The sequence below is a fragment of the Panthera onca genome, chromosome C1 (assembly GCF_046562875.1).
Source record: "Panthera onca isolate mPanOnc1 chromosome C1, mPanOnc1 haplotype 2, whole genome shotgun sequence".
Classification (NCBI taxonomy): Eukaryota; Metazoa; Chordata; class Mammalia; order Carnivora; family Felidae; genus Panthera; species Panthera onca.
This window is the reverse complement of record NC_138346.1, coordinates 70,171,325-70,187,584: the sequence shown is the minus strand read 5'-3', so window position 1 is coordinate 70,187,584 and position 16,260 is coordinate 70,171,325. Positions and strand designations below refer to the sequence as shown.

Here is a 16,260-nt window from a genome sequence, read left to right as displayed (position 1 = left end):
CATATTTCTAAATGTTTATTTATCTTTTTCAGAGAGAGAGAGAGTGCACGTGTGTGCACAGAAGGAGGACAGAGAGAATCTGTCAGCACACAGCCTGATGTGGGGCTTGATCTTACCAGTCTCACCGACGGGGAGATCATGACCTGAGCCAAAATCAAGAGTCAGATACTTAACCAACTGAGCCACCCAGGCGCCCCTTTTATTTTAGTTTTTGTTTTAAAATGTTTATTTATTTATTTTTTGAGAGAGATAGATTGCTTATTTGTATATCAAATGGATCGTTAAGTTTAACAATAAGAGTGGATATTTAAAATTAGGTATTTCATTTGCCCCAATTTTTCATTTATTATATCTGCACTCCATAATTTTTGTGACATGTTTATATGTCATAGTAATCAATTAAGGCATATTACTGTTTTGTAGAAGGTTGAATATATTTATTTTAACTAAAACACATTGATTTAACTTAATCAATGATCATGAAATACCTTCTGTTATGTATTCCATGGCATTTGGACCTAATCTTACTCAAAAAGCCCAAGAAGCACTGGCATTTGCTTTAGGTTTTTGTTGTTGTTGCTGTTATTGTTGTTGTTGTTGTTATACATAACATATACATATACATATACATATACATATACATATACATAATGTCATATACATAGTGGCTTACTTTTAAAATATGTTCTTTGGCTTCAGCTTGCCTTTTGGCTCCTCCAACACCTGGTGAAGCTGTCAGTCCTAGTATCTGAGGTAGGGGAATCACTGGTTTGCATTCTTTCTTGAGTTTATTGTTTTTCAACTTCTGTTTCAAGTAACGCCTCATGATGTTATTATAGACTGCTTCTTTGTTGGTGTGATGGCATTCATCAATAACGATGAGGGAAAAGTCTTAAAAGAAAATCCAAGTGGTTCATTTGTCCATACCAGCGAGGTATAGTGAAGAAAAGTACCTTTAAAGTTAGTAAACTGAGGTGCCATGGTGATGTCTTTTCTCGAGCAGAATTCTGGCACAGACCTCTTTTTAAGAGGGCAATGTGACTATGCCAGTAACCTGTACATCCAGAGGTCCGTGTATATTAATCATGAAACTATTCCTGTTAGATATTGCCCCTATTTAATAGATTCGTTTCAGAAAGTTTACAAAGGCACAAAGTGTTATGGGATAGAATTCCATCTCTGCCTATATTCTCCCAAATTAATCAGGATTACACTTAAATTAATCAGGATTACACTTTTGTTCTTTAATAACACATTTAATTTTAAGTGGCTGAAGGCTTTTTTTTTTATGTCAAATGAGAACCATACCATTTAAACAGAGATAATTTTGCCTTGTTTTAACATTGAATTTAATTATTATCATTATTATGATGAATATACTTCTTTCCCTTTCTCTCACTTTTTCTTCCCATTCCCCCAAAATAGAAAGGACTGTATTTTATTCTACGGAAACATGGCAGATCTAACAGTATCCATTAGCATATGAAAATAACTTGGTACATAGAAATAAAAAGTAAATAGAAAGTCCAGCGAGTGCTTGATTTAATAATGTATCCTTATGTATATAAAGGGAGCTAATTAAAAATATACCAAAATCTTTGTACGTTTCCCCAAGAAAGGAGAAGAGTTTAATGAAAACTTAAGCAATGAAAGACAATCTAAATCAGAGATACTCTTTTAAATCAGCATTTTGAAGATTATTTAACAAATACAGCCTCTGTTACTATCATTGATATTACTACTACTAATTCTTCTTTTACCAAAATGCAAACACTTCAACCAACCTGACAACTGGACACCATCATCTTCTCCTATTTCTGAGTTTAAAAGGGAGTTTTCAAGGATCTGGGCTGTACTGATGATAACATCATAGGTTTTGACAACTTCTGGAAATGATATTTTCAATTGGGTATCACCACTTAATCCAATAGTATGATACCATTTCTTCAAAAATGGTTCAAACTCTTTGCGGAAGAGCTGTTCAACTAGTGGTACCTTTAAAAATGCCAAAATTAAAAAAAAGAGAGAGAGAGAGAGCATGGTCAAAGCAAAAGGAGTATTGATCAAAGGCCTACTATGTGTCAAGCATTATCAGAGGTGTTTACATTATTAGTTAATTAAGCATAATGACCTATCCAATTTGTCAGTAAGCATTTACTGAACGCCTATTAGGTGTAGACATTGTATCTGAGACACAAAATGTTTAAGATATGGCTGACAACTTCAAGGAACAGTCTAGCTAAGCACATAGACTAAGACTAAACAACAAAAAAGCACAACTTATTAAAACACAATATAATAATTCTCTCATAGAAATACATACAAAGTGACAGCAAAGAGGCAGAAGCAAATGACTGGTTTTAGCTCAAAAGAAAGGTTTAGAAGGAATTCTAATCAAGTAGGCCACGGGTCAATGACGAGATAAATGAAAACCAAGGCTGGATAAGAAATACATTTTGAATTCATAGATCAGGGCCAGGCTATAAAGGGTTGTGAATACCACACAGAATATTTTAAATTTACTATAGTTCATAGGACCTTATGAGTTGTGTTTAGTGTTGATTTATTCCTGCTGTTTGTTTTGGGATGGGGCCAGAGGCAATATGCCTAAAAAACTGAAGACAGCAGAGAACCAAAACTGAGGAGGTAAGACATTGCTTAGGAGAGCAGATGTGCGGTGAAGGGGCAGACCACTAAAATGGCTTTGGTGGCTGAGAAAGAACAAATGAGAAAACAGGCTTGGCAAAATAAGTGGAAATCTTTCAGACTTGACTGACATTGTTGAGTGGGAGTATGCTGGCATTGAGGTTACTCAGTGTAATTGGCAATTCACAGTATCGTTGCATTCACTAGCTGGTCAACATGTCACTCTTTTGAAGACCCTGACCTGAAAGACCATCTGGAGATCGGAATATGGAACCCAGTGATAGATACCATAGAGAACATGAATGCCGACATCCAGGATAAATAAGGCACCCGGACCCGCACCCCCCAACCCCCAGCCAGCAAAGATTCATCCTTGCAGGCAAGGAGCTGGAAGATGGCCACATTCTTTCTGACTACAACATACAGAAAGTGTCAACCTTGTATCTGGTCCTCTGTCTAAGGGGTGGCTATTAATTCTTCAGTCTTGCATTCATACTGCCCAATGATGGCATCACTCTGCATTATAGCCATCTGCCCCAATTTAAGTTTAGAAATTACCAGTTTCAGTAACAGCCGAACCTGGTGAAAGTTTTAATAAAAGATTTATTGCATGGTAGTTAAAAAAAAAAAGAATCCTTTCAGCTGGCTCTCCATATGTCATAGCATCTGCTGAAGGTGGCTAAGTTGATACCTGAATGTTACGCACTGCCCATCATTCAGAATACCTCCTAGATCAAGGGAAAGGAATAACCAGGCCATCTTGAAGGTTATATGCTAGGAGAATTTATACCGTGGAAGCCTAGGGATGTACAGTGTGGCAAATAGGGAATTGGCAGGAAGAGTTTCAAGGGCAAGCATCAAAGAATAAGCGTTATATTCCTCATAATGTGATTACCAGATAATGTAATCAATGGTTATCTTTCTATTGGTCTGCAGAACATGTGTTATTCATCTTTTTTACTTGAGGTGAGTCCTACTTATGTGTAAAATGAGGGCTGGCTGATACCCCTGGCTGAGAACAGTGTACAAAGAACACTGTCTTGTATCATTATTTAGTAGAAATGATGAACTTGTCCAAGAGTCAATGTGGAGGGGGAAGGGGTTAAAATGGAATCTATGAATTTTAAGGAAACAGTGTGGACCTAAAATCAAAAACCAAGTTTGGTTACTGGAAGAAAATAACACAAGGTGAAAAGACTAAGAAGAGAAACTTTCCATTAGTATTTGTTTTTGTTTTTGTCAAGGTAAAAGTCTCTGGTCTACCTGCCACAAAATCACTTGAGAGATTTGGAAAATGAAGACTCCTGGGCCCCACCAAAGAACTACTGAATCTAGGCACCATCTCTGGGGACAAAACATTAAAACCTGCGCTTATATGAAGCCTCTCATGTGACAGTAAGGCTTTAAAATTTGAGAACCGCAGCTCTTCTCTCACTTACACAAACTCATTTCTGATACATTTTTCTAGAACTATCCTTTTCATTCTACTTATATGAGACAGGGGAAATGATCTGAGGAAGTAAGAGAGATTCTGAAGAAGAGAATGGAAATTAAGCTTAATGGAAGGAGATAGTAAGATCCAGAGGAAAGAAAGTCAGCTCTGAAAATGACTCCAGCCATCTGCTTATTATGTGACCTGGGACAAGTTACTGAATCATCTGAATCATCTCAATTTCCACATCAGTAAAATGAGGATAATGTTAGCCCTACGGTAGAGTTGTTGTGAAAATTAAATGAAATAGAGGCTGTCATTTTCTGGGTACTCATAACTCATAAAAATTTCCTGATATTTTGCTAATCCTTTTATTCTAGCTGTAGAGTGAAAAAGGAAGGCCAGTTGGCTTCAGAAGGTAAGGATTCAAGTTTCAGCTCTGCTACTTATTGGCAGGATGATCCCTGATGGACCAATTAAAGCCTCAGAGCCTCAGTTTTCTGATGGGTAAAATGAGGATAATTATGGCTACCTCATAGAGTACCTGTGTGGATTTAATGAGGTATGATAAAAATAATTAATATTGTATCACCAAGTGCAATACAATATTAATTATTATATTGTTAGTACACATCTCTAATTTCTTAGATTGTAGATTCCTGAGGACAGGATACGCCTTTGATTTGTCTTTAAACACCCTCATGCTGCTGAGTGATTTAAGAATCTCTGTACCATGGGGTGACAAAGCGACCTGGGGTTCTGCCCGTAAAGGATGAGTCAAGAACTTTCAAAGAAGAAGCATCTTCTGGTCTACAGAACAAAAATAAGTTTTCATAGGAGGGAGCAGGTGTTGGAAATCCTGATACTCACTCTGGGTGGCATTGACTTCCTACTGAAGGACACAGAGAAAGCCAGATGCAAGTCTGACATGGCTAATTGGGAGGTGTGTGGTCCTCTTGGAGCCTTTTCCTGAGATGTGACAGAGTGCCTGCCAAGACTAATCAAACCCAACTGCTACCCACTTCTGCTGAATCATATGGGGCTGTATTATAGCATCTGAAGGAACCTGGGATTTATCTCTCGTGATGTTGAAGCCCTAGATAGGAAATAGAAAGTCTGGGAACACAGGTGGTGTTTTCATTTCTCCCTGCATTTGAAGGCGATAACTTTGGAAAGCATGGAGGCAGGGAGATGAAAGTAAACGGTGTTAGAGGGGACAGGATTTCTCTTTTCCAGATCAAGGGTGATAATACCATCTATTTGGTCAAATACAGAACTAAGTTTATGTGACATACGGAACTAGCAATTTCCTGACTCAATCAAAAAGAACTGAAGCTCATGTGCCTTTAAAATGGAAAGAAACAGGGTAATAAAGTAAACAATTATGACATATATGGAAGAACCAGTGGAGGGATTTCTAGTAATTCTTAGGGAAAGACAATAGCGAAGCAGATGATGAATTAGACTTATGTCCTTAAATGTCTACACAACAGGGCAGTGAATATGAAAAATTAATGAGGATAATTTAACATTCAAACATGGCTGTAAATGTGGATTCGTAAGAATCACCTAGTTGCATGAGATGAATGGTTTGTGATGAGCATACAGCACTGAGAGGGAGTCATTAGTCATTATAAGAAGGAGATACATTAGGTGCATACAAAACCCTGAGACCTGTAATGATCAGTCAACATGCAGAAGATGAAGAAACGAATGTTAAGTATTTACATTTAGGCTCAAAAAATTAACTGCACAAAAATAACTTAAAAGGCTTCTAGTCTAACAGATTTTCGGACAAAAAGAAACTTGAGGCTTTTAGTTTATGGCAAACTCCAGATGAGTCTGTGGGTGCCGGCACCGTGATAAAGGCAAACCTGCTCATGGCTTCGTGTCACATGGGCTTACTATCTACACTGATAAGACCGTATCTGTAGTGTTTTGCCCAACTCTGGACACTGTATTTTAAGAAGCCTCAAAAAGGATGGGCACTCAGGATGATGAAAAATCTGGAAACCATGTTATATGAAAAAGAGTTAAAGGGACTAGGAATATTTATCCCAGGGAATCAAAAGAAAAATGACACAGGAACCACATTTCTGCCTTCTCTATGTGAAGGGCAGTCACAAGGCAGGAGAATTAATACTTATTGTGTATAATCACAGAGGAAAGAACTCCCACCAATGAGTGTGGATTCCAGAGAAACAGATTTTGCTAGGGCTTTCCTTCTGAGTCAGTTATTCAAAGAATGGATCAAGCTATCTTATTAAAATGGGGACTTTCTGGATATTCCAGCTTACTCAGCAGAGGTGAGAGAACCACCCTGCAATGGATAAGCACTAGATCTTGAAGTTCTCTTTCAGCTCTAATAGTTTATGACCCTGCGGCCTGATAAGAAAAGGGAATCAAAAATATACCCTAGGTGTTGAGGCTTCATGCTTTGGAGGAGGTGGTGTAACTAACAAAGAGATAGATATAGAGGGAAGGAGAGCCTGTAGGGAGGGTGATGGTGAGGCTGAGGTTGAGGAAATTAAACTGTAGAATATTCAAATGGTATCAAGAACTCCAGCTGAAGTATCTTCAAATCCAGTTAACTCTGTTTTTTTCTCCAAACCTGGCATTAAGACCCTGTTCAACTAGTTAAGAAGTTCCATTTACCAAGTTTTGGAGGTGAGGAAGAGGGAGGGGAAGAAAAACTAATATTCACTGAATCATTCCTAGGCTTTAGACAGATCATCTAATTTAAATTTCAGAGCAGCTGTATAGGGTACTATTATTTTGTTCACTTTACAGATGAGGAAACTAAAGTGAGAGAAGTTAGGAATTTGTCCAAGGTTAAACTACTGGTAGGTAGAAGTAGTAGTCAAAGCTAGATTCCTTTTATTCCAAAAGATAATGTCCTTAATAAAGACACTATGTGAAAAGCTATGGGCAAGTAAATTCTGGTGTATCACTATTGTCACAAAAGAAATAAAAGTATTCTAATAATAGTCATTTAAGCATAAAGATCTTTTGACTTAGTAGATGTATATAGAATGCATTTGGAACCACATGATAGAAATTACTCAGATCATAGATTCTGAGTATGTTACTTCAGTACTGAAAAGCAGGTTGCAACTAAAACTTTAAGCATAACAGAAATCCAAAAACACAAGAAAGCTGTATAGTCTGTTGCTATATTTTTGGTAAGGGTCATGCTGAAAACCGAGTTATTGTAAGTAATAGAGAAAAGACTATTTTGGCCATGGAAATGTATACTCAATTTTACTCCATAAAAGTAAAAATTAATCCACTCAATATGCAAATTAATAAATTAATAAACTCATTTATCTGAATAAAGCTCAAAAAACTAGATTTTGTTTTATCGTAAAGGGGAATTATACCTGTTTACGAAGATTGGTCTTTAAATATCCCAGGACATAAATTACTAGAGGGAAACCTCAGTTACATTTCAAGTAGCATCTTTGTATAATTATTGAAAGTTAGTCATCTATTTTCCTTTTTAACTTGATTTAGATCAGCCAAATATTCACTTAATTTTCTCTTTATCTTCACATAAATTATACATATTCTGGATAAGGAGGATTTACCACCTTTAACTAAGGGCCAACAGTTAAGGAGACTTCAAAAGACAATATTTGATCCTAGATTCCAGTAATATTTTGAGGTCATTCATGTCCACATACAGTGATAACTTAAATTAGTGCCAGTTAACCTTAAAGAATATCTGGGTAAATGTATTCTTAATACCTAAATAACAGCTATTTGATCTTTGCTCTGGTCTTATGAAGCAAAATCATTTTAAAAGCTAATAACTTAGATATCATTTAACTGTAAAAGCAAAGATATAAATTAAATAAAAGATTACTCTTAATTACACTAAATCCGTGCGATCCATTGTTATAGTGTCATTTTACAAATGCGTCAGAATAATAAAGTGAAAATAAACACAGTTGTATTATGTGCGATTTGAATACCTTATTGACAAGGACTATAACTTTTCCAGGTTCAGATGCTTTTTTCTTCTTGTCCAAGTGATCCTTGGCAATGTAAACAGCCACTCTGGTTTTCCCACTCCCTGTAGGGAGGCATATAATGATATTTTTCCCCTCCAAGGCTGGTTGGGCAACTTCCATTTGGTAGGGCCTGAGATGCAGTTCTGGCTCAGGGGATGCTCTTTCTGCCACATTTTCTTCCTCTGAAGGAAATTAAAAGGTAGAAAAGTAAGGGAATGGGCAATAAAACAACTAACGCTAGGAAGTCTAAAACCGAACATAGGCTTCTTGTGGTTTAAATTCCCTTTCATGTGTGGTCCAACGCAATCCATTTTTCTATTTTTCCATACCAAATGGGTGTCAGCTCTCTTGGCATTTGCAGGATACAACCAGGCACTCCACCATGGAAGTCGCCTGGGGGTGGAGGTTCCTGGGGAGGGAATGAACAGGATGGTGGGCAGGGAGGGGAGGGAACAGGGGAGAGTCTTTTCACAGAGTGAGCAAAGCCAGGGGAAATTGCAGAAAGGGCTGTAGTACAGGATTGGCAGTAACAGTTCTTAATGCGTCAGACTTTCCAATTTTTGGTTGAGCCCTTATGCCCTACTTGTTTCTTTTTAGACTTTATACCTATGAATCAAGAGGAATTGGGAAAGCAGGAGTCATTAGTTCTCTTTGTTCTGTATCTGCCCCTCCCCAGCCCTTACCTTTAATTGCAAAGAAGATATTATAGCTAATGCTACTTTCCTTCATTTGAAAAACTTTATCTGACAACCAAATATCCCAAGGCTTGTTTGTCTGTCTGTCTGCCTGTCTATCTATCATCTGTCTATTCCCAAACTCTAAAATGGCAAAAAAAAAAAAACAAAAACAAAAACAAAAAAACCCCCTATTTTTGCCATGTGAGGTAGCTAGATTAAACAAGGGTGAAGGGGAAAAACTTCCCATGCAAGCCTTTAGTTGATAGGTTGTCTTTAAAAGATGAAAAATAATTTTGTTGGTTTGAACTGAATTGTGATAAATTTAGTTTTGAATTTTGGTCTTTATCACTTCCTTGTATGTATTCTCCACATCTTTGTATTTTCCTGAAACTCACCATGCAATATATAAAAAATATTTCCAGTTAATATAGATTTCTGAATTTAAAATTCTGATAAAGTACTAATATACATTAATTCTTTGAACATTAGAATAAAATCATTATAACATATCTTGGTTTAAACATGTTTTGTTTAAAAGTGACCAGATTCGGGGAGGGAAAAAAAAAAAAAAGAAAAAAGAAAAGAAATAAATAAAAGTGACCAGATTTATCTATATTAGCCAGGGGAAAAAGATCTAAAAATGTATAACCTATCATGTGGAATGCAGTAAAATAAATATTATATCTAAATTTAAAAGCCTGTCTTATGCTTTATATAGTCATAAGGAAAAAATGAAATGACAGCACTTAGTACTTCATTACACATGAAGTGTTCTTTCTCTTATCAATGATTGCAAAAAAACTAAACCAACATAATCCCATTAACTTCACAAAAATTGCTGATGGTTCCATTTCAGCAACTGGATGATTCTATTTAAATGGGTTTTAACTTGTTGTGATAGTCCTATCTGCATAGGTAGGAAAATTCACACCAAATACCACTTAGTAAGAGTCATCTACTAACCTGGCAGGAAATTTGTCTTCTGTATGGATGAGTAAACAAAGATGCAATACATTTAAGTTATCATTGGATCATCTGCCGATTCATTTAATATGATTTTCAGGAGAAACTCATTTAAGATCACCAGCATTTAAAAATATGCATTTACAAGTTTGCTCTCAATGCTTGTTTTGAACTCTACAGCAATCATAATGATTCATCTTCTATTACATTTATGTAAGGTTCAGATTTATTTAAGAATATCATTACTTCTCTGCTAAGTGGCTTTTATAGATTATCAAAATCCTACCATTCTACCTACACTACCAGCATTGATTACCTAACTTCCAAAAGAGCAAGAATATTTGCAAAGGAAGATGTATTTTAAATTGCGTTTAACACCAAGATCCAGTTATTTACTTTTGCTAAATTGATATTTAATTTAGGAAATTCATTAAAAGATATTAACAGATTCCCTTTGTTTAATTTCACTCCAGGTATATTTTTGCATGGATTTTTACAAATAATAAAATTCTGGTTCCCTCGTAGTAGTTAAATGTACTTCTTTAATCATTTCCCCTTTTTATTTTTCACTCTTCCTACTATATCCTTGGGTGATACAAATTAAAAAGAGAAATTAGAGCAATTTTCTGTCTTTTTCCCAAGTAATCTAAAACTAAGTCAAATGAGCACAACATCAATACCACTTATGCATACTAGCTATTTATTATACTGAAAAGTGTAAGATGAGTTAGGAAGCTAAAAGGACTATCATGTTCAAGATTTGATTCTAGAGCCAAAGTTGTGATGTTTCCCTGCTACTTACCTCATCATGCACCACTAATTCATTGTGCAGTAATTATTCACTAGGTGGCTCTTATGTGCCATGCAGCCCCAGGAATGGAGTCCTTGTCTTCAAGGACTTCAGGGTCTAAAGCACTGTATGCTGCAGCCACTAACAATGTCTGGCTATTAGACAGATAGCTCTATTAGCTTCCATACTTTTGAGTCAACTCTAGGAAACTTGATGGGTAGCCCCAAGTTTAAAAGAGAAACACAGAGTGAATATGGAAAAAATCAGAGTTGGATTCATTGTGAGAACAGCATCCAAAGAAGAGCTGGGTGAGTGCTAAATATTCAGCCTGATTCTTGCCTTATCACATCCTCTGACATAGGGATGGAAGAATTTATCCACATAAGCAATGAAAAGAGAATTTTCTCTTCTCTGTCACCAGAAGGAGAGAACTGGGCGGGTGTCAAGGAGCCAGGAGCCAATTTCCTTTATAAAAGAAATGTTTGGGTTTTTGTTTGTTTGTTTTTTTGTTTCTTTTTGGCTTGCTTTGAAAAGCAAAATCAATTAAATGCAATAATGAATGTGGTATTTAAAATATGCACAAGCTTTGAATAACACTGTGCCCTTCCTCTACAACAAATATTGATTGAAGACCTTGAAATTATACTATGCCATATAAATGGTCAAAAAATAAAACCAAATAGGACTTAAATAATAACATTTTATTGGAACTACACCATGTGGCACATTTCATTCTCACATTGATTTTGACAGCTGAGTTATTCTTGGAGAGAAAAGGTCTGTCACTGCATGTGTTTGAAATCGACAAAGTATTCCTTTACCTATAGTATGTAACCACGGAAAAATACGCCATTCCAGCTGGACAAATATTAATAGGTATTACCTCGAAATAGTAAGGAAATACTTTCTACATATCAGGCCAATGCGTATTGCCAAAAACATTGCCACTTTGTGAGATGCAGTGTATCTCTCTAAAAATGAGAAACAGAAAAACAAAAAAGCCTTCCCTAGCATAATTAGAATATTTAAACTTTAGGAGCCTTACTAATCGTGTTTTCCTATGATGAAATACTTCCACAAAGAAACACAATGTTATGGTATTGGGTCACATCCATGAGCCTTATGTCCCATTATGTAACTGTTGAAGGTGGACAAAGGACATATGAAATAGAGTTCCTTTGCTGTCAGCCTGAAAGGTTAAGATATAATCGCAAACACTGTGATGCTTTTTAGAAATTAAATGCATGTTTACCAATTTGCAATTTATCTAAACCTTTTTTGAACTGATTTCTAATTCGCTCTACACGATGCACCTGAGGGAAAGAAATCTCATAATTTTATAAATTCAGAATTTTACTACCCACTATGCGAAGTAATTCTTCATTTCTAAGCACTGACCCCATCTAGAACTTCAATGGGTGCCCTTTGAAAATGAGTTTGTCTTCAAATGTATTTGCCTTCGAAAATGTATTTGCTTTTTAAAAGTAGGTTGTGTTCAGATTTATCACGTCTTTCATGCCACATTGAGGACTGAAAATCAGTAAATAGTTACATTTGCTAACAGCTCTAAATAGACAAAATGGCCAACACATAGGGGATGCCCATTAAATATTTATTGAATGAATGAATATTGTTGAAAAGCCCTTACTTAGACAAACAAAAATTAGGATGAGGTCCAGAAGCTTAAAACAACCATAAAGATGTTAAATATTAGCTAGAGCACAGTTTGAGTTCTAACAGCAATAACATTTAATAGAAATGTTAATTATTAAATCTAACAGTTGTTTGCATAGCAAGTATAGAAAATTCAAATACAATCCACAGAACTAAGCATAGGGCAATAACTTAATAAACACTGCCTGCAGTGAACAGAAAATGAATTAACCCTTTAAAAGCTTGGAAAGCTTTTAGAGCAGATGACCATTTTCATGTAAATGATTTTGTCCCTTCAGGACTATTCTAGCTAAATTTCTATAATTCTTCAGACAATGCAGGGTAATCTGAAATACACAACATTTTCCAAGTGTTTTCTACAACTCAGTCACAAAACAAATGAATACAAAAGTAATTTGTGTTTCTGAATTTGCCAATTTCCTACCGATTCTTAGCTGGCCACATTGCAAAGCATTTTTTGTTTGTTTATAATTTGTTAATTTAATTGTGAGATACTTCAAACACCAGACGAATATAGAGAGGTGTATAACAAATCTCTGAGGATCTATCACCTATTCTTAGAAAATGTTAACATTTTAGTTCAGTAGTAATCATTGGAATTGCACATTCAATCAACAGAAAGAAGCGATATGAATTTGACCAGACTGACAACATTTAGGCAATCTGATAACAGGAGGTATTGCTAAAGTGTGGCATTGAGAAGAGGCGCTCTCGTTTATTGCTGGTGTGCTACCAGCTAATAGAGGGAGCAATTAGGGAAACACCTAATAAAGTTCTCATTTAGTGACAAAAGTGTTTTTGCAAACTCTACTCCTATGCAAGAGATATTTAGGGAAACTGAAACTCTCTTAACTACACGTGTCATTTTTAGTTTTTCATTTTAAAAGGACTCTTGTTATCTGCAGCTAATCTACAGAGTCACCATCATCTTATTGACAGTATTAATTGATTTATTTTAAAAGTATTTTAATTAAAAAAAATAAGGTTTGGAACACATGTACCAAACTGAATACATCATTTAAATGCAGTCAAATTAACTGAAACAGACAGCATAAATAAAATAGATGACATAATTCTATGGAAGGTGGCATATGCATAATCTTATCGACACCAAAAAGATAAGTACTGGATCAAAAATTAGAGAGCTTGATTCTAAGACTTTTATAAGTTGTACTTTTGAAGAAAGTGAATGGCAAAGTTCCAAAACTACTTCAACTGGAGAAAAGAATTGCTTTAATTGCATAAATACATTAGGGAGGGTATGAACAGCCCCCATGCTTTCCACTATATGGCGTCTTATTTCACACTTTTTAAGGTTTACACAACAGTTAGGCAGTACCTGAATCACTTCCCATGGTGCCTGAATCACTGCCCATGTTGCTGTTATGTCCAAGACTTTCATCTAAGCAGCTGACACTTCCTTCTGCCAAACTTGTGTCTGATTCTGCAAAGGAAAACATTTTAAAATATTTTAAAAATATTTCTGAGAATAAACGTATTTTAACTGCACACCTCTACAGCACACAGTACATACAGTTCAATGCAAGTGGAAAAGGCACACCCAGACAATTATGAATAAAAGGTAAGAGTTCCTGGCAAGCAACATTTAAAAAGTCTACTATGGATGAGCAGCTGTAGGGTAGTGAATCAAACACATATACCTACTTGAAGTATCATACATCCGATTCGAGAGCAAATATAAATTTGTAAACACATGTGACTTTTGATGTCCCCCCACCATGTAAGTTTTGTGCAAGAAGAGAAGATCTAGGCTTGATGGTGGCATTGAGACAAAAAGTACTACACAGAAACCACCGAGTTATTTTAACATAATATGGCAGGGAATTAATAAAGGATAAAGAATTGATAAACCACATGGTTCTATTGATTGGTTCTGAAAAGAACAGTTCAGCGATAAACATTACTTCAAAATCTCACAAAGAATTTGCTCAAAAGGAATATCATTAAAGTCTGGCACTGCAGTTGTAATGGAAGCTTCTGTGAGGCTGGAAATAAATGTTTTCCTTTACTACAATTAAACTAAGCTTCCATCAAAAAGTCACCATGAGGATGAATGTCAAGAGCGTTCCCTTAACTTGTTAATCCCGATTTTTGGTTTTCAGTACTCAGCATCAATTCCTTTGGAAAATCTTTTTTTCCCTCTAGGGAAGACTTCCCTCTTTACAGTTTATTGCCAAGGATTTATGCCATCTTATCCACAGGGATCAGAACTATTGCTAAGCTGGGAAAAGTAAATGAAAGATGGCAGCAAACGCCAGCCCTGGAATCAGGACTTGTGAAATTTGCTGTTGAGGTTGCTCTGAGCCTAACTTGCCCTCATTTAAAATGGGGCTAGTACAATTCACCCTCCAGAATTTGATAACCAGTAAGTAATATTAGGTACAATAAACTCTTACCACTGCAACTTCAGTGCTGATAATTGGAAAATGAAATAAAAATCAAGTTGTTGATTAGTATTAGGGCAGGAGTTCCGTTAAATACCGTTCTTCTTACAACGAACAACATTTCATAATATTTATACTTGTTGCATAATTATCACTTCATGCTAAAGCTCCCAAATGCACAAAACAAATTACATAAAGTAGCCGTTAGCTATTTGAAACTAGTGTGAGTGCCATCCATTTAGGGCTAGTAACAGAACCGGTTGAAACACACACATAGTATATTATCAATAAAATTTCTCTGGAAAAAGACCATATACAACTCCTCAAAACTACAAGTATCTTCTTTTTCCTTAACCAGTTTTTTTTTTAAGTTGGTGTATTAAGGTACAATTTAGATAATATGAAAATCATTCTTTTTAGGTTGTTTTTTTTAGGTAGGTTTAGTTTGTCGACACTGACACATGTATATAGTTTTGCAACCATCATCACAATCAAGATTTTTCTATCACCTCAGAAGTCCCCTCAAGCCCCTTTGTTTTCATTTTCCTCGTGCTGCCCCCTAGCAGTCCCTGATTTAATTTCTATCCCTATAGCTTTGCCTTCTCCAGAAAATCATATAAACGGATTCACACAATACGTAGCCTCTGTTTGATTTCTTTAACTTAACCTAACACGTTCAAGATGCATCCTTGTTGTTCATATCACTAATCTGTTCCTTTTTATTGCTGACTAGTACTCCATTGAGCATCTACGACATCTGCGATATCTCCCTTCCAATAAGCCTAGTTAGCAGGAAATATAATGGAATTATAACTGATGCCAATCAAATATGTAAGATATCTTTTTTTTTAAGTTCAAAGAAAGCTGATAAGGAATTTGTGGAAAAATTCTCAACGGACACGCATATTGTTTAAGTATATTAGCACAACACAAATATACTAATTTGAAAATACTGTGCCTACCAGTTGTCGTAGATTAGCTCTCAAACTCAGATTTGAGGAATCCCTTATGACTACACGGGAAAACCTGTATATCTCACTGAGAGATTTTAAATATGGCACTTTGCAATTCCCAGAGGTATGCCTTGTTAGAAGCTTAGAGGCGAGTGTGGGATAGAACTGTCAAGCAGAAGAGCGTTTGGGGCAGATGTACTGATGAAAAGAGAATAAGATTTATAAGGAAAAGGCAAGGTGTAAAATGAGATGGGGAAAATGTCATTGCAAGGATAATTCTAGATCTAGAAATACAGACTAGGATTTCTGAAGCAAAAAAGTAAATTTTGACATGCTTTTCATTTGTTATTTTAAATAGGGTATTGAGAACTGAAGATAATACCAAAAATACCGAAAAATACAAGTATTATTTAAAATTAACCCTGTATCTTTGTTTCCCATTAAGTGTAATGCACTTGATTTTCATTTGATTCTCTAATCATTAGCAGTTCAACAACAACCTTAAAACTATTTTGTGTATATGTAAAGTCAAAGTTTTCCCCAAGCTCTGTTCTAACATATATAAGTTTGGGGAAGCTATTTAACACAACGTGCATGATTAATTTATAAATATTAAAGAAAGTTGTGACCCCAAATAGGGTATTATTAATTAAGCTTGTTACCTGGATTATTTTGATCTTAACAAACAAATCTGCAGTGTGTTAAGA

The 16,260-nt window shown here is 35.6% G+C and overlaps 1 protein-coding gene across 2 annotated transcripts in view; it reads right to left on the bottom strand.

The window, feature by feature from the left end:
• The window catches only part of IFIH1 (interferon induced with helicase C domain 1), a 56,410-nt gene that overhangs the window by 15,601 nt on the left and 24,549 nt on the right, over nt 1-16,260 (bottom strand). For both annotated transcript variants that reach the window (XM_060621112.2, XM_060621113.2), the window contains exons 4-7: nt 13,535-13,639; nt 8,053-8,273; nt 1,785-1,995; nt 674-891 (exon numbers count right to left, since the gene is read on the bottom strand). In XM_060621112.2, the coding sequence (XP_060477095.1) occupies nt 674-891; nt 1,785-1,995; nt 8,053-8,273; nt 13,535-13,639 (755 nt within the window). The remainder of the gene's footprint in view (nt 1-673; nt 892-1,784; nt 1,996-8,052; nt 8,274-13,534; nt 13,640-16,260) is intronic.